Genomic DNA, 27,049 nt, shown 5'->3' with positions numbered 1-27,049 from the left:
GACTTATCCAAGACTCATGGTGTCGAATGTTGTATTTGTACTTTAAGGAACCATACTTGCCCCAAATGTTAGTGGGTTGAGCTAGTGTAGCAAAAATACGCTGCCAGTAACACAAGCACCACCAACCGGAACTACATAATACGCTTACCGCACGACGTCAGGACATAACCCTCAATGTTAAATTAAACTGTGTAAAGGACACAGTTTGTTGTAACAATGAAATAAAGAGACATTGATGTTTAAGTAAAATTACTATATATGGTAATTCTCACTATGCTCTCATAATTTTTATTATTTGTATTATACTTTATTTAATTAACTCATATACAGCCTCAAAATTCACTAATTAACTAAAAACTAAAAATCACTAATTTAGTTAGCAAACTTTATCCCTGTTTACAAGTAATGACATTTGCCTGGAGCATTTAACCAGAAGGATGATTAGATTGAAGTCAGGTGTGCTGCTCAACCAGGGGCGAGTTCAATCTCAAAACGTTTTGCACCGGTTAGCAACATTTTCGGATTGAACGACAAGTTTCCTTGCACCGTTGTGCAACGTTCTGCAACGTTCTGCAACGCGCTTTGAGGTATGTTTCCTTCTGTTTGGTGGGCGTGTCACAGGTGTTACCAAATCAGCGGCGACAAGTTTGTAAACACAACGGTGTTAAGAAGGCAGGGAAATGTAGTACGCTTGTATACATAACAGGGTGTTCAGGGAACCACCGTTTCTGTTGGAAAAAAACGTTTTGCTACATTTTGTCGGCGCTGAACTTGCCCCAGGTGTCCAGAATGTAGCCACGCCCACACACATACACACACCAAGACAGACAAAAAAGAGAGGGAAACCAGGGAGCCTGGGAGTTTGTTCCAGATATACGGAGCATAAAAATTAAACGCTGCGTCTCCACGTTTAGTTTTGACTCTGGGGACAGAAAGCAGACCTGATCCCATGGCTTGTTCATAACGATGAAATAATTAAATCAAATTAAACTTGTTTAAATGTACATTTTTGTGTTATGTCATAGCAAGCTATCCTAACAATAATGCCGTTATATATAAAAGACAAACTAGAGTTTTGACTTAAAATGACTGCTGAAACTTACTGGGACAGATCTGCCAACAACCTCAGGCTGCTGTAGTTCAGAAGCGTCACGCGATATTTCCAGTGCTGGTCGTTTCAGGAGTGTTACAGTTGGAAAAAACTGATATGCCAAAATTTTCCAATCCCCCGAGTGTGCTGTGGGCATCGTTCTCCATCCCCCTGGTTGCCATTCAGTCATCAAATACAGAAGGTGCCTCCCGTTTAATGCGGCGCAAGAATGAGTTGAAAACTCTGAAGTCTTGCTCACAACTGTCAATTCCACAGTAAACTCAAAAATCCAGACTATGACCGTGAATTGCATTTATGTGGCTAAGGAGCACTTTCAGACTTAAAGCAACAAAAACTAAACAGATCATACATCTCCACGCCGCCATGATGAACAATTTGAGGGCTGTTGCCTTCTGCTATGACAATGAGCCTGAGGGACGATGGGAAAGTGAGGCAATTTTACCATTTGCTTTTAGTATTGTGCTACACTCTATGGCTACCTGGTTTTATATTATGATATTTGTTATTTTAAAACACTTTTCATTAACAAGAATATATTTTTCTTTTATGTTTTCATTTTGAATTACAGTATTTTCTGCATGTGCGCATCGTCAGTTCATGTCCGTCACATTTGGATGATGTCAGTCACTTAACGTTCCAGCGATTTCGCGGTCTGATAACCGAAAATAGTTAATTTTTGTATGGTTATTACAATAAAATGTAACTGTCCAAAATATAAATAAAAATTACATTTTCAGAAAAATAATTATTGCTGCAAGTAATGTTTCCTCAAATGCATTCTTTTATTTGAATCAGTTGACATTAATATGAATCTTTGTCTCAGGATCTACTAAAAGATATTGTTGCTGAACACTCTTTGATTTGAATTAAAGGTTCAGTGTGTGAGATTTAGTGTCATCTTGTGGTGAGGGTTGTGAATTGCAACCATCTATCCAGTTTACCACTGCCCCCTAACCTTTCAAAGAGCGTAGGACAGCTACGGTGGCTGACACAGCACAAAAAGTGTCTCTTCTGAGACAGCAGAAGTTGCCAGTCAAGAAATGAGGTTTCTTTAGGTAGATTTATTAAGAAAATATATTTACTTAATTATTCAGTAAAACCAGATGTTATTGTGACTTGGCCACTGACAGATAACATGGAAAATGTGAGCCAAGAGTGTGAAACACTGTTTCTGCACCACAGTCCATTATAAACCACACATTAGATAAAGTTTATACAAACATTCAGTCGCATTCAGTCTCTCTGTGATTATGGACCCTCGCCAAAACTGCCCACCAACAATAATATCTGGCCCGCTGCCAGATTACGGTGCTTTGATAGCGGTGCTGAGATAGATCTCAGTCATGACAGCAACAGTTACTCACATAATCACTTCCTCTTTAGTGGTTTTGCCTACAAAATAAAAGCGTGAGAAGCTTGTTTACAGAATTCTACCAGAAGTAGAACAAGAACAACGTAGTGACAGAACGCGTTCAGTAGCGCAGTTTGTCCAATTTCAGCTACTGTAGCAACATGACGACCCAACATAGCGACGTCCATGGAAGGAGGTGCCAGCGGTTATGTAGATGTAGCTAATTCTAAGGTGATAAAACATAATGGTTTATTATGTAAGGTCTTTATACACCTCTGAAAACATAGTTATGGATATTATATTGCATTTCTGTCGATAGAACCTCAGAAACATTACACACTGAACCTTTTATAATACTTATAAATACAAATTGGTGTAATGCACCACTTTATGTACTTTCAGCAATGAATATACATTTTATGAGGCTGTCAGAAGCCACAACTTAAGTGATAATGTTGTTGAAAGCCTAATTGGTCAATTTTGCCTAAGCAGTAATTTAAGGATTGCAATTCTGTCTTGGACTATATTGTGTTGGTATTTAGAGAGACAAAAACACATATATTTGTCTGATCAATTTACAGCTGCCAGTGTTGATGAGGAGGCTTTGCAGAGCCAAGTTGCCACCAGTTGTAATGGAAGTGGGATCATACCCTCAATTAGTGCTGTGCCACCTCGTCAGCCCCAAGCCTTCAACCCCATATCCCAAACTGCTGACAAAACTATGAAAAGGCCAGACCCACCAGAGAATGTGGTGTACACAGATTCAGTTAGAAATGGTGCGCAGCCAGCTATCCTGCGTGCCAGTCCCATGGTGAAAGAAGTAAAATAACCCTCCAAACGCGAAATGAGAATAATGTCACAGAAGTTTGTTGACTATTACCCTATGTTATGAGATGCTGGCACAGATATGCCTTATGTTTTTTCTTTATTACCAACTTGGTGGGATGGCAACAAGAAAAAACAACTTATCAAAACATAATTTCACCACAGCTGACCATTTACACCAAAATGTAAAGCGACAAAATATAAGCTCAAGGAAGAGGCAGGGGTCCATGCCACAATGAGGGACCTCGAAGAAGACTCTCTTCTGCTCAAACAACACAGACAGTGAGACAGATGGTGACAGAAGGGCCGACACAAGTGGTTCAAGAGATTACACCATACTTCTAGAGAGCAATGATGAACTTAGCGACAGTTGTGCAGGTGTGTGCTAAAAGCGGGAAAAAATAAAAGTGCGCCATCATTGTCCTGGTTTCTGTATGCCAGAGTACTTGTGGAGACGGGCCTGTGTTTTCTTGTTCTTTTGCTTATACTTGTTAACAAATTATTTTCCCCACCTCCACCTCTGCTGCCATCTGACTCAGCCTCAGACCCCCTTACCCAAGAGTTTGACCACTCAACTAACTGCACCTGCAGAGGATGTTGTTGGTAAGCCTTCCATTACCTTTCGCCTGTTATCGACGATGGTGGTTGTCGGAGGGCAAGACAGAGTCTAAATTGTTGGAGATGGAATTGAAATTCCTAAGCACATAATTTGTTATCTCTCGGGGCCTAAACGTTTTGATGGTTACTAACACTTTTTCTGACTCCAGTCTATCAGCTGACACCGCCATTGCCCACATTGCTGTGATCAATATCGAACAAATTATTATTATGATAAAGAATCTTAAACTTATATATTAAGTAAAACATTTAGCTGAAAAGTGTTAATATTGAAACATCTTTCCCTGACCGTCCTGTTCTAGCCAGAGAGTCTGAAGATGCTGGTGAGGCACTACAAATCACTGATGCAGATGTTACAAAGTGGATTTTGTGGATTGTATTCATGTGGCAAACCACAGCACTACTGGCAGTGTATGTGTTATGTGCAAAAGTGTTATTTATTTTTCTTTTAAAAGTTAGTATTAAATCGTCTTAAATGTAATTATATGCTGTTATAGACATTTTAATAAATGTTGACAGTACTCATACTTAACGTGGTTCTAATTCAGTCAAATCAGTTACGATGTATATTCTAAGATAAAGGACTGGTTTTAGTTTTATTATGGATTTAGGTTATTTTGAGATGAGCAAACTTGTATTAAGTAACAGCTTAATCATACTTCACTGAAACGGAGTATAACTTTACTTAAAGTAGTTATTTTTGTCTTGTTCCGAAGCCTTAATTTGCTAAAATTAAAAATACAAATATTTTTAAATAAGAATTATTTGCTTATATTTAGTATATTTCACTTATTATTGTGCTGTAGGAAGTTTGATTTCAAGTAATTTGATCTAATAATCAGACTTTTGTACTTATTTTAACCCTTTTGAATACTTATCAGATCCTTCTTATTTTTAGATTTAACAATCTTATTTCAAGATTTCTTGTGAAGTAAAATTAACTTGCTGCATGGACAGATAATTGATCTTGTTGTAAGTAATTTTCTCCTCAAATTTTGTGTTTTTTCTTTTTAGCTACCCTTATTTGCAGTGTGTCTGGTTTGGATCTGTTACCAGACTGGACTGGAACAGACTACAACAGACAGTCAGTAACAGGCAGGAAACATCACTGCAGATCTATCACACCCTTCTCCCCTGTTATAACAGAACACTATATGCCAGACAGGAACAGTTTCTCCCTTCCCCGGGCCATCACTAATAACATACACAAATATTTTTTTCCACATCCTTTACACTCTGCATCATTGTCTTGCTGTCTACAAATAGTAGCTTAATGTTTATCATTACCTTGTTGAGCTTGTTGTCTTTTTTTGTAAGCTGCCTGTGTGTATGCCTGTACGTGTACATTGAGAGCAATATAAAAGTTGAGTCAAATTCCTTGTATGCGTACAAATACCTGGACAATAAAACTTGATTCTGACTTTTTAGTTTTAAAAACTTTATTGTATTATTATAGATCATAGAAATGAGTGACATTACAAGAAACATATGTGATTAAATAAATTATGACTTTGGTTCACTTAAATATGCGACTTAAGTATCGCAACAACTATTGGATAGACTGCCATGAAATTCTGTCCAGACATTAATGGTCCCCAGAGAAACTATAGTACTGACTTTGACCCTCTGACTTTTCCCTGACAGCAGCAGGCTGACATTTTTGGCTTTTAGTTAGATGTCTCAACAACTACTGGATTGGATCGCCCTGAAATTTAGTACACACATTTATGTCCTCTCAGAATTGGAATAAATGTGTTCAATAAAATAAGTTTCTGAACATGGTAAACATACCTGATGATCATCATCATGTTAGCATGCTGATGTTGCATTACATGGTGACAAAACACAGCTGTGCTGAATACAGCCCCAGAGGACAGCTGCCATGGCTGTACACTCTTAGTTTTGTTTGTTGATTATCCTTCATCATTACAGTTTAGTGTATATATAGATAAATAGACAGAATAAACATGGAGTAACATCCAAAGTTAAAAACTGATGTTTTTTAGTCTGAGGAGCTGTGTGCTGAACCATGCATATACAAAATCAATATAATTGTTGTGGTTCAGGTTCATCTATTTTAATATTGTCTATTTTTTTCATATAAATTCTCATCTCCTTGAAAATGAATGTGATAGCAAAAAAAAATCATTACATTACTTACATGTATCTTTAACTTTTTGTCAATAACAGAGGCTTAAAGCTTCATTGTTCACTATACAGCATGTGCATGATGAGTTTTACATTTTGGCAGCAGGACCCATTTTGTGTATCTTCAAAAATCTAAATATCACTCCTTTGATTTGAGGCAAATTCAGGCCATAAACTAGAGGATTGTTTATGGGGGGGATGATCAAATACTCTAAAGATAAAACAACTGCAATGATTGGATTAATTTCATCAGTCTCAAAACGACTCAGTGACATCTCACAGAAGACAGAGAACGAATAGGTCACAAATGTCACTATGTGGGGCAGGCAGGTTTGTAACGCCTTTCCTCTGAATTCAGACGAGCTTCTCCTGCACACAAGCAGAATCTGTAGATAGGTGTACAGGACAAAGAGCAGGGGGATGAAGATGGTTGTTATCAAAACAAACTGACCTACTATGCTGTTCAGAGTTGTGTCCACACAGGAGAGCCGAACCACGGCCAGTTAGAACATAAAAGCCTGTGCAGTTTATTCCACACAAAGGCAACCGAAACGTAAGATAAGCAATGAAGCCAATTTCAAATGCAGGGTAGAGCAGAGCAAAAATCAGAAGATGTCTCACCATCCTAAAGGTCATTTTGCTGTGATAGTGTAAAGGCTGGCAAATAGCAACAAATCTATCATAGGCCATGATGCTGAGGATGGTCAATTCACATGATACGTAGGTGTAAATAACATACATCTGAATGAAACAAGATGCACGTGAGATCAAATGAGTGTCAGACAGAATGTCCATCAGGAACCTCGGGAAGAAGCCGGCTGAGCCGTACAGAGAGTTTAAACACAGACAGGAGAGAAACATGTACATGGGTTGATGCAGAGACTTCTCCAGGCAGACTGCCAGAATAATGACAAGGTTAGCAGAGATTATAGTCATGTAGATCAACAGACACAGACAGAAGAACAGATATCTGAGGGGCCCAGAGTCTGTAAACAGAGTCAGCTGAAAATACCAGGAGTAAAGCTGTTATTGCTCATCATGTCTGCACAACAGAGAAGCAAAAACAGAGATGGATACAAAGAACAAACAAGAGAGAGTGGTCAAAGATAAAGTAAAAGAAAGTGGAGGAGGAGAGGTAAAACTGCATTGAACAATAAACATATCCAATGCCTTACTATAGATTAGTATAGATTAGTTAATAGTCTTAGTGCATTATAATCATATGCATGCATAATCAAGAAGGCAAACTGAACCAGGAATTTGTCCTGTTGTGTTCAATAACAATTACACGTCTACTACTACAAACATCAACTGACAAAATATCAAGTTTCAAAGATCAAACAAATCATTAATAATAATGAAAGCTTGCTCAAAACAGTGTTTGTTAATCAACTTGAGAGTGCCTCCACAGATGAACCTCTACCCTGTAATGATCCACAGTGAAGCAGCTGTAGAAACTTTTATCTTCTTCTGTTGCTAGGATGCGAGCAGCAACATGTACAGTGCAAAGGGAGGTAAAGCCTCTCACCTGATGTCAGCTGTCATTTGTGTTTAATGCATCCATTTTGTTTCAGTGTTGATTAGCTTGTGCATGTGCTCAACTTTAGTGATTCAAAGGGATTTGAAGGTCAGAAAATGGTGAATGCAGCTGTGAAGTATGAAGTCTAGGCAGACAACCTTCCAAACAGTGATATTTTCCCTCAACACGGTAAATGTGCCATTGTCACCACAGTTTTGTTCTGTGTTTCCTGCCTGCCACTCCCAACCTGCCCTGATGCTGCACAATCCTAGTCACATGATCAAGAAAACAGCTTTTGTACCTTCAACTGTTCGGACTCTGAGACTACTTATGGATCTAAACCTCTGTGTTCAGACCCCTTACAGTACGGTCTGGCCAAATGACGATATGGACATCTAGTAAATTGCATATTCATTAATATATAAATATGAGAATGACAGTGTGTCACTGCAGGAAGGGACTGAGAGGCAAATGTGATAAACTGCAAGAGGCGGATTCCAGAAATCCCAACAGGCCAGTCTTGTGAAGACTTTTAGTGTTTCTCTTTAAATATTATTTAATTAATAAAAATCCTTATTTGTTTGCACATTAGAATCAGAAACAGCTTTATTTGCCAGGTATGTGTACACATACGAGGAATTTGACTCTGAATGTACATTGCAACCGATGTGCTTACTCATACAATAATACAATAATAAAACTACAATAAAATTAAACACAGGCTACAGAATAGAGAACACAAATATACACACTATGAATATATACATATTGACAACTAGTGCAGTATGCAGAGTGCAAAGGATGCAGGAGTAAATTATTATAATCATTATTATTATTATTATGTACATGTCGGGAGGTGGATATGATATATAGGTACACATACATGTACACGGTGTGATGGAGCAGAGTGCAAAGGATGCTGGAATAAATAAGTATTATGTGCAGGTGACTTGAGGTAGGTGGATTTGGTATACAGTATATACAATATGAAAATATACCAATATGAACAGCACTGAAATAGTGAAAACCAGTGGAAACCAGTAAACAGGTGTCTGATTAGAGGCAGAGTTACTGGGTTATTGCACAGGAATTGTTCCTGACACTGTGAGTCAGAAATCAGCTGTTCATCAGAGTGATGGCTTGAGGGAAGAAACTCTTCCTGAGTCTGTTGGTTTTGGCGTACAGTGCTCTGTAGCGCCTACCAGAGGGGAGGAGCTGGAACAGGTTGTGACCGGGGTGAGATGGATCTGCAGTGATGTTTCCTGCCCATTTCCTGACTCTGGAAAAGTCCTGAATGAGATTATCTTTTCTGAGGTCCTGACTGTCCGTTGTAGTCTGCTCCTGTCCTTTTTGGTGGCAGATCCAAACCAGACAGTGATGGAGGTGCAGAGGACAGACTGGATGATGGCTGTGTAGAAGTGAATCAGCAGCTTTTGGATGTGGAGAAGAACACAGAACGTTCAATAACATTAGATTCTGACTGATCCTGTTGGCGTGTCGGGAGATTTAAACATTGAGTTCCCCTTCGAGGGAACTCGAACTGCGTCGGTTATGACACTATGGGAACGCCTCTGTGCCAGCAATAACTGAGAGCACTGCTGTTTGCGGGCAGAGTTTGGACGCGACCTTTTGTGACCACATTTTCGCACAAGGCACAGCAGAATAACGTCTCGGGTTACGTATGTAACCCTGGTTCCCCGAACCTGCCACCATCGAGTCCGCGCCGTACTGCCTGCCCCGAGGGTCTGCAGGCGGACGGCATCCCGACTCACTCACCGTGGATCTTTGGCGGCTCCCCCCTGCCGTTCTGGGGCTTCAGGGGTCCACCAGAAGATCACACGAGACACCGACCACCAGCCCCGAGGGGCTGGTTTCGTTGGCAGACTTTGCAGACGCTTGGCGGAGCCTGACGAACATTTCTCCGCGGGTCCTGCGCACTGCCATAGATGGGTATCGACTACAGTTCAAAACCCGCCCTCCAAATTCAACAGAAGAGAGGGGGTGGTTTGGACTGTGGTCCGCACGGAGCAAGGTCCGGTGTTGGGACAGGAAGTTTGTACTCTGCTGAGGAAAGGGGCCGTGGAACGTGTCTCCCCCCCAGACAGAGACGCCGCTTCTACAGCCGGTACTTCATAGTCCCCAAGAAGGACGGAGGGCTGCGTGCCCTATTTTGGATCTGCGGGTTCTAACCGGTCTCTGAGGAGATTCAGGTTAAAGATGCTCATCATCCCCGCCACCGTGATGCACATCCAATCTGAGGATTGGTTCATCACGATAGATCTAAAGGACGCCTATTTCCAGGTCTCCATCCGTCCTTCTCACAGGAAGTTCCTGAGGTTTGCCTTCGGGGGTGTGGCTTACCAGTATTGGGTTCTTCCTTTCGGCCTGGCACTTCCCCTAGCACATTCACCAAGTGTATGGATGCAGCACTGGCCCCGCTGAGGCTCCGGGGCATCCGGATTTCAACTTCATCGACGACTGGCTCATCCTAGCCCAGTCTCGAGAGTTGGCGGTTCGGCATCGAGATGTCGTTCTGGCTCGTCTGCGGCGTTTAGGGCTGAGGCTCAACGCAAAGAAGAGCGTGCTGGCGCCCACCCAACGGGCTACGTTCCTAGGGGTTGCATGGGATTCGACAACGATGCGGGCACAATTGTCTCCGGCACGTGTCGACACCATATTGGCTGCCGTGAAAGGGGTGAAGTTAGGCCACGCCATCACTATGAAACACTTTCAACGAGTGTTGGGTCTCCTGGCGGCTGCGTCCAGCGTAATACCATCTGGACTGCTGCACATGAGACCCCTGCAGTGGTGGCTAAGGAACCAGGGTTTTTCCCCGAGGAGAATCCTCTCCGTCTGGTTTGTGTTACGCGCAAGTGTCTTCGTTCCCTATCAGTTTGGAAGGAAACTTGGTTCCTGTCCCAGGGGCCCGTGCTGGGAGGGTCTTGTCGCCGGCTGGTTATTTCGACAGACGCCTCCCTCACGGGCTGGGGCACGGTCATGGACGGCCGCTTTGCAAGGGGATCCTGGCAGGTGCATCGATCCGAGTGGCATATCAACTGTCTCGAGATGTTGGCGGTGTTCCAGGCTCTAAGGAGTTTCCTGCCCGATCTCCAAGGCCACCACGTCCTGGTTCGTTCCGAGGAGAACAACACAGCGGTGGTGGCCTATCTGAATCACCAGGGCGGTCTGCGCTCGCGCCCTCTGGACAGACTGGCGCGTCAGATCCTCCTGTGGTCCCAGCAGAGGTTACTATCGCTCAGGGCGATGTATCTCCTGGGGACGCAGAATCAGGAGCAGACCTGCTGTTGAGGCAGGGGCTGAGGCCTGGGGAATGGAGACTTCACCCCGAAGTGGTGGAGCTCTTGTGCGAAGAGTTCGGCCCCATAGACGTGGATCTGTTTGCGTCTCAAGAGACTACGCACTGCCCGCTATGGTTTCTCTCATTCCTCCAGCCCCGTTGGGTCTGGACGCCATGGTACATTCGTGGCCGAGGCTACGTCTGTACGCTTTTCCCCCAGTCGCTCTGCTCCCGGGGTTCTGGAGCGGGTCCGCCAGGACTATGTCGGCCTACTGCTCGTAGCCCCGTTCTGGCCAACCCGGGTGTGGTTCTCGGACATCATGTTGCTCCTGGACGGCCCGCCGTGGCGGGTCCCTCTGAGGAGAGACCTGCTGTCCCAGGCGCAGGGCCGGGTTCTTCACCCTTGCCCCGCCATATGGCGACTGTGGGTCTGGCCCCTGAGGGGGCACAGTACCTAGAGGTGGGTCTAACAGCCGGAGCAGTCGAGACCCTCCTGAGCTCCAGGGCCCCATCCACACGGAGGATATACGGCCTGAAGTGGAGTGTTTTCTCCACTTGGTGTAGGGAGCGGTCGGTGGACCCTGTTACCTGCCCGGTGGTTCAGGTACTTGAGTTCCTCCAGGTCCGGTTCTCTGCTGGTCTTTCCCCTTCCACCCTCAAGGTGTACGTGGCAGCTATTTCATCTTTCCACACCCCTCTGAGGGAGGGGTTCTTGGGGAAACTTCCCTTGGTTGTACTTTTCCTCCGTGGTGCCCGGAGGATGAGACCTGCGACTCGGTCCAAGGTTCCCACTTGGGATCTGGCAGTTCTTTCTCCTTGCTATCACCTCTCTGAGGAGGGTGGGGGAGCTCCAAGCGCTTTCGGTTTCCTCGCAAAGCCTGGAGTTTGCCCCGGGGAATATTAGGGCTATCCTGCACCCTCGTTCAGGATACATCCCTAAAGTGCCTTCTTGTGCGGCAGGGTCCACAGTGCTGCAGGCATTTCACCCTCCACCTCATGTGACGGCGGAGGACGGGAGACTTCATCTGCTCTGCCCTGTCAGAGCACTGAGTATTTACACTCTGAGGTCCTCCCGTTGGAGGAAGGCTGACCAGCTGCTAGTGTGTTTTGGGTCTCCGAGGGCCGGCTCCCTGCATCCAAACATACTATTAGCAACTGGATTGTTCAGACTATTTCCCTGGCCTATCAGGTGCGCGGTTTGCCTTCACCTGTGGCTGTGAGGGCTCATTCTACCAGAGGCAAGGCGGCCTCTCGAGCCCTCCTTTCCGGGGCCTCTTGCAGGATGTTGTTTAGCGGCTGGCTGGGCCACTCCGCACACATTCATTCGGTTTTACAGTCTTGACCTTCCTTCGGCACCTGGCACTCGTGCGCTCTCCTCTTAGTAGTGCCACTTTATTGCACACAGGGGCAGGCGGGGTTTTCGGCACGGTTTAGTGGGTATCTCGTTCCCATAGTGTCGTAACCGACGCAGTTCGAGTTCCCTCGAAGGGGAACGTCTCGGGTTACGTATGTAACCCTGGTTCCCCGAGAAGGGGAACGAGAGACTGCGTCGGCCCGCCGCACCTCTCTCCCCGCCTGAAGCGCCTGCTTCATAGTTTAAGCTAATGATGAGTGTGTACAGGTGTGCTTTATACTCCTCCGGTTATTCCGTCACACCTTACCGTTCTAGCAACAGGCCAATAGGATTGGAGTGATTTCATTCACGTTCAGACCTGCTTCGCCTAGAGGCGTTCACATAGTGTCGTAACCGACGCAGTCTCTCGTTCCCCTTCTCGGGGAACCAGGGTTACATACGTAACCCGAGACGTTATTCTGCTGTGCCTTGTGCGAAAATGTGGTCACAAAAGGTCGCGTCCAAAACTCTGCCCGCAAACAGCAGTGCTCTCAGTTATTGCTGGCACAAGGGTTTCATGTGCTTCATGTGTTTCCCCTGAGCGTGGAACCGTTCTACCATCAAAAACAAATTGAACCGTTTTGTATTTGTATTTGATGGTAGAGGCGTAGGCTAATAATCAGCTGTGCCCGCATGCCGTTCATTTAAGTTGACTGTGTTATCAATGCTTGTTATTTGAATGATTTTATTTAGCCTATGTAATGGCAGATCTTTCTATTAATCCTTTTATTATTTTTTTATTATTATTATTATTAGGCTATACATACAGTGGGTAGAAAAAGTCTACACACCCCTGTTAAAATGCCAGGTTCTTATGATGTAAAATAATGAGACAAAGAAATCAAACCTTTAATGTGAACAATTCAATTGAAAAACAAATTGAAATCTTCGAGGGGGAAAAATGAAAAATAAAAACCCTCAAATAACCTTGGCTGCATAGGTTTGCACACCCTTAGACTAATACTTTGTTGAAGCACCTATTGATTTTATTACAGCAGGCAGTTTTTTTGGGTAGGAGTCTATTAGCATGGCACATCTTGACGTTTTTATTTGCCCACTCTTCTTTGCAAAAGCGCTCCAAATCTGTCAGATTGTGAGGACACCGCCTGTGCACAGCCCTCTTCAGATCACCCCACAGATGTTCAGTTGGATTCAGGTCTGGGCTCTGGCTGGGCCATTTCAAAACATTAATCTTCTTCTGGGGAAGCCATGCTTTTGTGGAATAGGATTGGGTCGTTGTCGTGCTGAAAGGTGAACTTCCTCTTCAGCTTTCTAACCGACGCCTGAAGGTTTTATGCCAAAATTGCCTGGTATTTGGAACTGTTCATAATTCCCTCCACCCTGACTAAGGCCCCCGGTTCCAGCTGAAGAAAAACAGCCCCAAAGCATGAAGCTGCCACCACCATGCTTCACTGTGGGTATGCTGTTCCTCGGGTGATGTGCAGTGTTGTTTTTGCACCAAACATACCTTTTGGAATTATGACCAAAAAGTTCTACCTTGGTATCATCAGACCTAACACATTTTCCCACATGCTTTTGGGGGACTTTTTCTTTGTAAGAAAAGGCTTCCGTCTTGCCACCCTACCCCATAGCCCATTCATATGAAGACCACGGGAGATAGTTGTCACATGTACCACACAGCCAGTACTTGCCAGAAATCCCTGCAGTTCCTTTAATGTTGCTGTAGGCCTCTTGGAAGCCTCCCTGACCACTTTTCTTTTCGTCTTTTCATCAATTTTGGAGGAACGTCCAGTTCTTGGTAAAGTCACAGTTGTGCCATATTTTCTCCACTTGATGATGACTGTCTTCACTGTGTTCCATGGTATATCTAATGCTTCGGAAATTCTGTTGTTTTTTTGTTTTACATCAAAAGAACCTGTGTTGAAGGAAAGTGCGTGCCCCCATACAGTCTATCATGTGTGCATTTCTACTGTAGGCTACAGCACCCCAAGCCACTTAGCCTACTGCTATCCATAGCTTCTGGGTCACAAAAAACCCAATGCAAAATTGAGGAATAAGATTTTTACAATTGTATTTGATTCCGATTTCATCTATAAACACAAAGAAAATCGGATAATGAGATAATTTTTCATTTTCCGTTTAATATTAAAACTAAAAACGTTTTTTTTCCCTATTTACTAATGGTAATTGGGAAACAAGCCTTTTCTGTTGTTTTTTTCGTTTCAAAATGAAAAAAGGACATGGACCTGGATGTATTATGGTCGATCATGATAACAAAGCCTCAGTCACCTTGGCCTTCAGCCTTCATTCTTGATATCAAACAGGCCACTGTTTGAAGATCTCACAGCTCATGAGGAGTCTACAGTAATAATATACTCAGTTACAGGCCAGGCAGTGCTTCAAAAGTTAACAATATCATTTTAAAATAAAAGAAATAAAATATCTTTCATTTTGAGTCCATATATGATTGGATGAGAGGGATGGTACAAACCATTTATAAAGTCATAATTAAACGTACAGATTTTGGAATATCAGATTCTAGTCTAACTATAATAACATCATACGTGACCAACAAGGCAAAGTTTATCAAGAGTTTATTTCAGCAGTTACCCACCCAAACCCTACGCAGAGTCGCAGTTTAACACACTTCTCTGCCCTTCTAATTCAGCAGTTACCCACCCAAACCCTACGCAGAGTCGCAGTCTAACACACTTCTCTGCCCTTCTAATTCAGCAGTTACCCACCCAAAACCCTACGCAGAGTCGCAGTTAACACACTTCTCTGCCCTTCTAATTCAGCAGTTACCCACCCAAAACCCTACGCAGAGTCGCAGTCTAACACACTTCTCTGCTCCTCCTTTCAGAGTTACCCACCCAAAACCCTACGCAGAGTCGCAGTCTAACACACTTCTCTGCCCTTCTAATTCAGCAGTTACCCACCCAAAACCCTACGCAGAGTCGCAGTTAACACACTTCTCTGCCCTTCTAATTCAGCAGTTACCCACCCAAAACCCTACGCAGAGTCGCAGTCTAACACACTTCTCTGCCCTTCTAATTCAGCAGTTACCCACCCAAAACCCTATGCAGAGTCGCAGTTAACACACTTCTCTGCCCTTCTTTCAGCAGTTACCCACCCAAAACCCTACGCAGAGTCGCAGTTAACACACTTCTCTGCCCTTCTTTTTCAGCAGTTACCCACCCAAAACCCTACGCAGAGTCGCAGTCTAACACACTTCTCTGCCCTCTAATTCAGCAGTTACCCACCCAAAACCCTACGCAGAGTCGCAGTTTAACACACTTCTCTGCCCTTCTTTCAGCAGTTACCCACCCAAAACCCTACGCAGAGTCGCAGTTAACACACTTCTCTGCCCTCTAATTCAGCAGTTACCCACCCAAAACCCTACGCAGAGTCGCAGTCTAACACACTTCTCTGCCCTCCATTTCAGGAGTTACCCACCCAAAACCCTACGCAGAGTCGCAGTCTAACACACTTCTCTGCCCTCATTTCAGGAGTTACCCACCCAAAACCCTACGCAGAGTCGCAGTCTAACACACTTCTCTGCCCTTCTAATTCAGCAGTTACCCACCCAAAACCCTACGCAGAGTCGCAGTTAACACACTTCTCTGCCCTTCTTTTCAGCAGTTACCCACCCAAAACCCTACGCAGAGTCGCAGTCTAACACACTTCTCTGCCCTTCTTTCAGCAGTTACCCACCCAAAACCCTACGCAGAGTCGCAGTCTAACACACTTCTCTGCCCTTTTTCAGCAGTTACCCACCCAAAACCCTACGCAGAGTCGCAGTCTAACACACTTCTCTGCCCTTCTTTTCAGCAGTTACCCACCCAAAACCCTACGCAGAGTCGCAGTTAACACACTTCTCTGCCCTTCTTTCAGCAGTTACCCACCCAAAACCCTACGCAGAGTCGCAGTCTAACACACTTCTCTGCCCCTCTAATTCAGCAGTTACCCACCCAAAACCCTACGCAGAGTCGCAGTCTAACACACTTCTCTGCCCTCTAATTCAGCAGTTACCCACCCAAACCCTACGCAGAGTCGCAGTCTAACACACTTCTCTGCCCTTCTTTCAGCAGTTACCCACCCAAAACCCTACGCAGAGTCGCAGTCTAACACACTTCTCTGCCCCTCTAATTCAGCAGTTACCCACCCAAAACCCTACGCAGAGTCGCAGTCTAACACACTTCTCTGCCCTTCTTTTTCAGCAGTTACCCACCCAAAACCCTACGCAGAGTCGCAGTCTAACACACTTCTCTGCTCCTCCATTTCAGGAGTTACTTAGTGAAAATCCTATAGTGATGGTGCCTGTCCCCCGACCATCGAAATTATTTAAAAGGTAAACAGAAGAGGAGCTGTGCATAAAAACCTCATAAAAATTAAAACCACAAGAGCAATAGTGCAAACGAATAGGAGAGTTAAATGTGGACTCTTAAACATCAGATCTCTCTCTTCTAAAGGTGTACTAGTAAATGAACTAATATCAGATTATGATATTGATTTATTTTGTCTTACTGAAACCTGGCTGGGTGATGGAGAATATGTTAGCCTAAATGAATCCACCCCTCCCAGTCATATTAATACTCACATTCCTCGAGGCACAGGCCGAGGAGGTGGAGTTGCAGCTATCTTCCACTCTAGCCTACTAATCAGCTCTAAACCTAAACTAAACTATAACTCATTTGAAAGCCTTGTTCTTAGTCTTTCGCACCCAAGTTGGAGATCCAACTTCATCTCTCTTCATAACCACACCTCTGCTACAGTCACAGTAAAAAATTTGCAGTCGATTGGTCTAAATCCCTAGGAGGAGTTCGTCAAAGTTGGATGACCACCAGAAATGTTGTACATCTAGGTGAAACTTTACCTGGGGGCTGGCCTGTAGGGGGCACTAGCGAGCCATTTTGCCACGGCCATGTACGAAACCCATAAAATATGAAATTTTTCGCTGCACCTGAATTATGTGCAAAGTTTTCAACATTTCAGCTCGGGCCCTAATAACAGATACAAAACAGACTAAAATAACATAACTGAGAATTGACTAAACAGGCACACAGTGTGATACTTATCTTGTCAAGTGCTGCTGCCAAAAATGAGCTGGAAGAGCTTCACTTAGTGAAGAATATTATTCAATTTTATTTTAATGCTAATAAAGTGAAGTCCAGACTGTGTTTATCAGAAGTTACAGTGTATGATGTTCAGTTTGAACTATTCACCTTTCTAAAACATTTATAACTCTGTCACACCATGATGTTTTCAACATTTACAATGCTTTGTGGACATATTAATAAATTGGCCATGCATTGAACAAGCAAACAGAGTGTTTTAAAAATGTAATACTGAACTGAAACAGTAATGAGATAAACTAAAGAATAAAACAAGACAGCTATAAAAATAAAGCAATTAAAAAATACAAAATAACTACTGTAAGGGAGCAGAATTAATTAAAATCACAATCTACATTTTGATAAATGTATGAATTCAGAAATGATGTAAAAGAGGATAGCTAAGTGGATGTTGTCCTTGGGTTTGAAACTGTTACTGGATATCCAAGAGGCCTTCTCTTATACAAACAGCGTAAGAGGTTAAAACAGGTGTAATCTGTTAGCTCTAGTTATTGTAAAAGGTATTACTAGGGTTCTGCAGTTGTACAGTTAATTTAAATTCAAATGAAACCATCACTCTGTAGAAGCTAGTAAAGCTCTTTACTGTGTGTGAGTTATCAAAAGAAATACTGACATTAAATACTTTTCAAGGATCAGAGAAATCACATCTTTGCATTGTTATTACAGAAGCAGTTATCAGTGTTGATACATTAGTTCATTTTGTCTTGATGTAACAACTGTTTAAGGTGTTTAGACATTTGTTTCATCTTTAGTCCATATATGATTGGATTAAAGAGAGGATGATTCAAAACTAGTTGTAAAGTCATAATTAAAGTTGTAAAGTCATAATTAAATTCACAATTTTAAGAATATCAGATTCCAGTCTGAGCAGCTCAGGAGGTAGAGCGGGTTGGCTGTTAATTGGAAGGTTGGCGGTTCAATCCCCGGCTCCCCCAGGCTGCATGTCGAAGTGTCCTTGGGCTGTTCCGCCAGTGTATGTGTGTGAATGTTAGTTTCTGTTTGAGCACTTAGGCTCAGTGTATGAATGTGTTTGTAAAAGTGCTTTGAGTGGTTGAAAAGAATAGAAATGTGCTATACAGAGCATTTACATTTGTTTGTTAATTGAGTTATTGCAAAACATTTCTTTAACATTTACTGTTGGTGATACCACAAGCTCACAAGCAGGCACAAGACCTGTTTCTTCCAACCCAAACACACAACTATCTATGAGACCTTCTCAATATTTTACTTTGCTGTCATCAATTAGCAAAATTTAACCCTGATTACAAGTAATCACATTCAAATTACTGACATTGGATCTGGGGTATTAATAAAGTTAAATATTATATTTCAGCTCCAGAGAAACTCTCCAAAACTTATTGTCGTGACTCACCGACACATTCTCACTCCGGACTCGTCACATATGGACCCTTGGTCAAGGCCCTTTGGTGTCGCTTTTTAATGCCCTGGGTACCCCTTTAGCATAATTTTTTGACGTTAAACGTTCTGCGTTCAAATTAGCAACGCTTAGCAACAACAAATATGCAACATCCAGTAAAGTTAACAACATTACATTTGCAATGTCCAGTTACACTTTCAAAATAAAACCCAAGCGTTTCAAACACGGTATTAAAGTAGTTAAACGTTGCAATTTGGTTAGGTTTAGGCACAAACAGTACTTGGTTAAGGTTAGGAAAAGATCATGGTTTGGGTTTTCTGTCAAATATCATAAACCTACCTTTACCATCAAAACTGATGCTACAGGTCTTCCTCCCCTGCGTTGAACTATACACTATAGGGATCCCCAGTGCGTTACAAACTGACACCGATAGATCTTGACCATGCGTCCATATGTGACGAGTCTGGTAGTGAAAACAGGTTGGTCTCCCCACTGCCCAGGTCTTTGCCCTCGCTGCTGCCCAGTTTCTGAACCCGGCTGCTGCCCAGCCCCCAAGAGACTTTGCTGACCAGCTTCCCAGAAATTCAGCTACCATCACCCCAGCTGCTAGTCTCTGGTTCTGCACTCCAGCTTTTCTGCCAGCATCTGGAAAGGTAGTGCCTTTGCCACCAGCTTCCAGAGGGGTACCGCATATGCCGCAACTTTTTGTGCTACACTCATTTCCAACAGCGAGTCAACAAAGGCCTTAATGAAGTGTTTATATTAATTAAAAAACATGTTTTTCCCTAAACCTAACCAAGTTGTGTTTGTGCCTAAACCTATCCAAACATGGACAAAAACATATTTTGTTGTCACGTATTCATGCCATGTTTATCGCCCAAGCATTGTAAAAAAAATATAAAGTATATAATTTAATTAATTCCTTATTTTGTTGTATTTGTTGTTTTAAGTAGTATTAAGTAAATAAGGTTGAAAAAAGCCTGTAGGCTCAGGCATCCAGAGTAGGATTCTGTTGTAGCTGTCGAGGGGCCATATGGTGGCTGCACAATGTTGCAATAAAAAATTTGTTAAGTTTGGTCCTGACTTTTGTGATGAACAACACAGCACTCTGTTCATTGCTAGTAGGACTTACTGCTTGTGAAACTCGTGAAACTGTGCAGTGTAACTTTAAGTTGAACAGGACCTAGAGTTTTATGTGTGTGTTACTATGGTTAGTGTACACGCAGGACAGTGATTAGGGCCTCGCACCAACCCAGCAACAGCTATTGGTGGAGGAGTTAATGACATCGATGGAGGCTGAAGAAATGTTATAAAATATGTGGCCTGACTCAAACTGTTCACTTTCAGAACTCAGCAGTTTAAGGTCAGATATGTTTAAATGAATAGGAATCAGATCCATATTTTATGCTAATACAGTCTTTATATTAAGAATTTTATTAGTTTTTTCATTTATGCTTGAATATATAGTAGGCCTATTTTTTCATCAATACTTTAATTTGTGACATTCTTCATGGATGACGGATTAAATGTAACATATAACTCTTCGTGGATATGAGGAAATGGGAAAATACAGGTATTTTTATTTTTTTATAATGTTTACAGTATATATTATGATAATCTTCTTTAATGTCACTGTTGTGTGCCTTATTTGGATACACAAGAACCTTCATGAGCCGATGTACATTTTCATTGCAGCTCTGCTGCTGAACTCTGTTGTATTCAGTACTGCTATGTACCCAGGGTTGTTAATTGACTTTTTATCTGAAAAACAGATCATATCATATTCAGCCTGTCTCTTTCAGTTTTTTCTATACTACTCCTTAAGTGGTTCAGAATTCTTCCTGTTGGCAGCCATGGCCTATGACAGATATGTGTCTATATGTAAACCTCTGCAATATCCAACTATCATGAGAAGAGCCAGAGTGAGTATTATGCTGGGTTTAGCTTGGCTTGTGCCTGCTTGTCAGATCACAGTCTCAGTAATACTGAGTGCTAAAACAAAACTCTGTAATTTATCTTTAAATGCAATTTTTTGTAACAATTCTATTTACAGTCTCCACTGTGTAACTTCCAGAACACTCTCTTTATTTGGTATGTTTGCTCTGGTAAACATTGCTCTTTTCCCTTTTCTCTTCATACTTTTTACATACACCAGAATACTTGTGATATCCTGTCAAAGTTGTAAAGAAGTCAGGAAAAAAGCTGCACAGACCTGTTTACCACACGTGATAGTTTTAGTTAGCTTTTCCTGTTTGTGTGCATATGATGTCATGATAGTTCGACTGGGATCTGATTTTCCAAAAACTGTACGTTTTATAATGACTTTACAAGGGGTTTTGTATCATCCTCTCTTCAATCCAATTATATATGGACTAAAAATGAAAGAAATCTCTAAACATCTGAAGAAGTTGTTCTGTCAAATCTAACATATTAAAAGTGATGTTACAGTCTTTTCTTCTCTAATAATAATGCAGACATGTGAATGGATTTTTACTTTGTCTCAACAATGTTGCTGACGTGGGCTTGAAAGCCTGTTGAAATTGTACTGGACTAATTAAAGACTATGATGACTCCATTCTCCAGTTCCCAAAAAACATGGCAAGGCAGGCTGTTGGCTCAAAAGGGAGACTCATGGGGCACAAAAAAGGGAAAACCAACAAGGCCAGTAACAATACCAGTAACAACAAAAACACCAAGTTTAAACCCTGTGTGCCATGTTCTTTGAACAGGAGCATAGTAATAAAGAGATTTGCAGATGAAAAATACATTAAACAGAACTTCTTGCCAAAACATTCTGCTCAGAGCAGCCACACAAATCCAACCTAGTGTACACATAAGAGCCAGATAGCTCCTGTGAAACAGAAGCAGTATTAATTTGACATTCACGTCATGTAGGAATCAGATGTAGTTCAGTCATTTCACAAAATACTCGTCTGTTCATACCACACTTCAACAGTTATGAACGTATTGTCCATTCCTGTTTGTTAGCTGTCACAATAACACAAATGCTGAGGTGAACTTCACAACAGCTCAGTCTCGCACATTAATGTCAAACAGACCTGAGCCCATGAAGTTTGCACTTTCAAATATTTCCTTTCTAGTAAGATTTATATGAATGATTTTATTTCTAAACATGTTCTTAGCTTTTTATTTATGAAGCCTGGCTTACTTCAACTGCTTCACCTACTTTGTTAAGAGGTTTCTCCTCCTAACTTCACCTTTTTATAGTGTAGTAATCAAAATAAAAGACGGGTAGGAATTGTCACTATTTCCTCTAGTAGTTTGACCTGCGCTCTTTTGGCAGTTTTTTGGCAACATATGAATACTTAGCAATGGTTATCACAGCACTGCATAACTTTCTACATCACATGGCTGTCCAGAGAGATGCATTAAGCTTAAACCATATCCTATTGCAATAAAAAGACTTCAACGTGTAAGATCAAGTATAATTATATATGGTATGGTTGCTCTATTACATCTTGCAATTCTCCCTATGCTCTTCATAATTTTTATTATTTGTATCACCTTTTATTAACAGGCTCAAAATTAAATCCATTTAAACAACTCAAGAAGTTGTTTACAGTCAAGATCCTGTGATGTATTAAAGAGGTGGTATTCTGCTCATTTTCAGGTTCAAAATCTTATTCAGAGGTTGTACCAGAGCAGGTTTACATGGTTTAGTTTTCAAAAAGCACCATATTTTTTGTCATCCTGCACATTGCTGCAGCTCCTCTTTCCGGCCTGTGTTGAAGGCTTCGTTTTAGCTATGGAGTGATACATCTTGTCTCTAAATGATCTTTGTTGGGAGTTGCACATGCTCAGTTCCTAGTTAAGGACTACTAGCCAATCAGAAGCAGAATAGGACGAGTCAGCGAGAAGCCAGTAAACAGCTCGGGTTCAGCCTGTACGTGTTGCCGACCGGCTTGAAGCGAGAGTTTCAGAGCGGTGAGTTATTAATCTGTATCCATAAAGTTTTAACTGAGCTCTGTCTCTACATCACAGGAACAACTTTATGTCCACTGACTGCCTGGAGGGTAGCTAGTGTTTGGAAGGGAGAGGAGAGCTGTGTGCTGCAGCTCTCTGTTTTTCCACAGGTGTTTCTGAGGGCGTGTCGGAGTAGCCGCTTGGTGAGCGTATATGAGGCGCATTTAGCTGCATTCGTCACAGGATGAAAGGGAAGCGGCTGGACTACAAACGAGCTGTTTTCAGGCAGTTCAGAGCAGAGTTTTCTGTGGGAGATGGGAACTCCTTTTGGGCTGGACTTTGGGCTTTTTCACTTTGCAAACCTGTTACATGCACACAAAAGATATAGAACTCAATAAAGGAGAGGGGAAAAGTCAAAAACCAGAATACCACCTCTTTAACACTTTTCTTTAGAAATAATCATGCAGAGATGTGAATTATTAAGATGCATGTAATGTATGCACTTTTTGCAGGAGAAGTGCTCACTACCACAGATTTTGACAGATTTGAGAGAAACAGGCCTTTTGTGTTCATAGAGAAAGTCTTTGATTTCAGCTCATGATGAATGGGGGCAAAAACAAAAGTGTTGCATTTATAATTTTGTTCAGTGTACAGTATATGCCTAGCAGGCTATTTAATCACCTAACAGCAAATCACAAACTTCAAATCGAACACAACATGATTATTATTGTTACCCTAATAATGAAGGACCCCTAACCTCACTGAAGTACCAAAAATCCCAAACCATGATCTTCCCCTAAACCTAACTGCAGCCCTGTATGATGTTTAAGCGGACACAGAAGAAAGTTGAGAAATTACACCCATGTAAACAAAGTTCAGCACCTATGGGCTCAGGCCTCCAGTGTTTGGTGAAGTTGTTCACATGATAACAGCTCTTGGTGGAGGAGTTAATGAGCTCCATGGAGGGTGAAGAAAAGTCATAAAATATTTGGTCCGACTCAGACAGTTCACTTTCAGAACTTTGAAGATGAACACACAGCAAGTGCAGTTTAAGCTCCAGTATCAAATACAAATACATGTACTGTGTTAATGTGATCTTCATATTAATAATTATTTTCTCAGATTATTAATTTATGCCTGATTTACAATCTGCCTTTCTGATTCATAAAAGTTTAATTTGTGATATTTTTCATGGATGATGAATTCAATGTAACATATATAACTCTTGTTGGGTATGAGGAAATGGGAAAATACAGGTATTTGTTATTTTTATTATGTTTACAGTATATATTCTAACAATCTTCTTTAGTTTCATCATTGTGTGCCTTATTTGGATACACAAGAACCTCCATGAGCCTATGTACATTTTCATTGCAGCGCTGCTAGTGAACTCTGTTGTTTACAACACTGCTATGTACCCAAAGTTGTTAGTGAACTTTTTATCTGAAAAACAGATTATATCATATTCAGCCTGTCTCTTGCAATGTTTTCTATATTACACCTTATGTGCTTCAGATTTCTTCCTGTTGGCAGCCATGGCCTATGACAGATATGTGTCTATATGTAAACCTCTGCAATATCCAGTTATCATGACAAAAACCATAGTGAGTATTGTGCTGGGTTTAGCTTGGCTTGTGCCTGCTTGTCAGGTTGCAGTCCCAATAATACTAAGTGCTAATATGAAGATCTGTCATTTAACTTTAAATGCAATTTTTTGTAACAATTCAATTTACAGTCTCTACTGTGTGCCTTCAAAAGAACGGTCTATATTTGATATGTTTTCTCTTGTAAGCATGGCACTTCTCCCTTTGCTCTTCATACTTTTTTCATACACTAGAATACTTATAATTTCCTATCGAAGTTGTAATGAAGTCAGAAAAAAAGCTGCACAGACCTGTTTACCTCACCTGTTGGTTTTAATCTGCTTTTCCTGTTTGTGTGCATACGATGTCATTGTGATTCAACTGGATGTGCGATCTGATATCCATTCAATAATGACTTTACAAGCATTTTTGTATTATCCTCTCTTCAATCCAGTTATATATGGACTAAAAATGAAAGAAATCACCAAACACCTGAAGAAGTTGTTCTGTCAAACCAAAGCAATCTAATGTATTAAAAGTGATGTTACAGTAGTGATGTTAGTGATGCAAATGTCCAGTCATGAGATTTGAATGTTCAGATCTTTGAACGGTATTTAATGTACAGATTTCTTTCCATGCTGTATAAAACATCTACACAATTTGTCATGGAAACAGTAGCTTTGAGTAGTCATTACATTATTCAATTTGCTGCAGATATTCAAAAATATGTTAATGTCAGCTGCAGCTTTGTTAGTCATTCACAAGCTTTCTAGATGTCTGAAGAGGGAGCATGTCACAGGTTTCTCCTGTTTGTGTGACCATTATTTAATTACGTTTTAGAAATAGGGATATACAAAGGTGTGTTGACGACACAGGCCAAAGGACAAAGGACAACAAGCAAATCAGCAACAATAAGAAATAACGGTACTTGTCCAGGAATAAGCAGAATCCCAATAATAGAGAATAAACAATAATTGAAATAAAGTAATGGGAGGAATATGTCGTGTTTTTTTCTGGTTTATCAAGCAGGCAACCTAGCTGCTGCTGTAGCCATAAATAATACATGTTTTCATGAATGGACAGATTAAACAAATAAGTGTTGTGATGTAGTAAAACTGACTGTGAGTATGTGACAATTCATATCATATGTATACAGGAGCCCTATGTATCAAATTGACAGACAGTGCAGAGACTGGGGAACATTTGGCCTTTGGTTCAGAAATAGGCTATGGAGTTGTACATTTTTAATTTGGGGGTTGGATGAAGAAGACATACTTTAGATGAGACAGAGATACTATTCCAGACTGTCAGTTCAGACCTTCTTCTGAGAGCTAGATGTCATTTGTCCAAACATTGTTCAAAGAAAGAGGCACAAAAAAAGCCTAAATTAAAACTGAATAAAGTCATTTGTGCATACAGACGAAGAAGGAAACAAGCTTGACAACTATGTTCAGATATAAATAAACATATTTAACATAAAAAAAAATGAATGTGAATTATATCTATATATAAAAAATAACTAACATTTCTAGACAGTAAGACAATGGTGCAATGCAGCAGACTGCAAAGGATAGTGAATTATTGTTTGTGTAACAGGTTGCTTATAAACATGAGGCAAGCGGATATGAACCTGAAAACAGTATGCACAGCGTGCAGAGATTTTTATTAGGGTGACGATGTTTACATGTTAAAAAAGCAAACCCTGTGTATTTAAAAAATGAGAATAATAATTTACAGGTCCAGAGGATGTTTCAGTCACAGGGTTATGGCACAGGGATCATCACTGACACTCTGTGTCTGGTGTTAATCAGGGTGATGGCCTGTGGGCAGAAACTGTTTTTTGCTACACAGTGTACTGTAGCATCTAGCAGAGGGGAGACGTTAGAACAGGTTGTATCCGAGGTGTGCAGTGATACAGTCTGCACTCTGTTCGTGTATAAGTCCTGACCTGAGGGCAGGTTGACCCCAGTGATTTGCTCTGCAGTCCTAATTGTCCGTTGTCATTTCCAATAAACGATCCAAACAGATAGAAAAATCCATTTAGCTACTGTCTGGGGATCATGAGAAAGGCGCTAGTTCTGCCAGGTGGATGGCTAGAGGGCTGGACAGAAGCGCATCTGGAGACCCCAAGTGGACGACTTGGGAACAGGAAAGAAGCGGAGCTATAGACATCAGGCGGATGGCCTGGGGTCAGGACCATAGCAGACCTGGAGATCGCTGGCGGACGGCTTGGGGGCAGGACAGAAGTGAAGTTGGAGACCTCAGGGGAGCAGCCTGGGACAGAACACATAGGCGGAGCAGGTCTAGAGGCTGACCAAGAGGCAGGACCAAAAGGGCAACCAGAAGACTGGACCAAAATGCCAAGCAGGTCTGGAGGGAGACCAGGTGACTATTGGTAAAGGCTGTTTCCATTAAGAACCCGGGAAGAATTGCTCTGGAGGCCAGTGCGATGTGACTGCAGATTGGGACCAGAGTCTAGTGGCTGTAGTGCAGAACCAGAGAACTGTGGATCTGAGCAGAGGGCCAATGGGGAAGCAGGAGTGAAGGGCAGCAACAACAGACAAGAGCCAGGAAGAACGAAGGCAGCTGAAGCACAGGAACAGATGACTGCTGTGGGCTATTGCAGCTCAGGAGCAACAGGAGATTACTGCAGCTTAGCAGGACCAAGGAACTGCAGCAGCCCAACAGTTGGCTCAGCGCAGGATGAGGTCAAGTCAAATTTTATTCGAACAGTAAGAGTAAGTTTGGTGGCAGTCAGGTATTTTAACGCATTCAATGCATCATAAATACAACATAAAGACATCA

General features: G+C 41.9%; 1 protein-coding gene and 2 pseudogenes across 1 annotated transcript; 2 read left to right on the top strand and 1 right to left on the bottom strand.

The window, feature by feature from the left end:
- Positions 1-6,142: 6,142 nt before the first annotated feature.
- Positions 6,143-7,598, bottom strand: LOC119903650 (olfactory receptor 51I2-like). Its single transcript, XM_038719884.1, is given in 3 exon segments — positions 6,143-6,554; positions 6,556-7,023; positions 7,582-7,598. Coding segments are annotated over 3 exon segments (897 nt in total).
- Positions 7,599-20,247: 12,649 nt separating this feature from the next.
- Positions 20,248-21,163, top strand: LOC119903649 (annotated as a pseudogene).
- Positions 21,164-23,852: 2,689 nt separating this feature from the next.
- Positions 23,853-24,772, top strand: LOC119903648 (annotated as a pseudogene).
- Positions 24,773-27,049: the final 2,277 nt, after the last annotated feature.

The sequence above is a fragment of the Micropterus salmoides genome, unplaced genomic scaffold, assembly GCF_014851395.1.
Source record: "Micropterus salmoides isolate LMB-PRFRI ecotype aquatic unplaced genomic scaffold, ASM1485139v1 Ms_hic_scaffold_15, whole genome shotgun sequence".
NCBI classification, from domain to species: Eukaryota; Metazoa; Chordata; class Actinopteri; order Centrarchiformes; family Centrarchidae; genus Micropterus; species Micropterus salmoides.
Note: the sequence above shows the minus strand (reverse complement) of the source record. Positions and strands in the feature narration are given on the sequence as shown.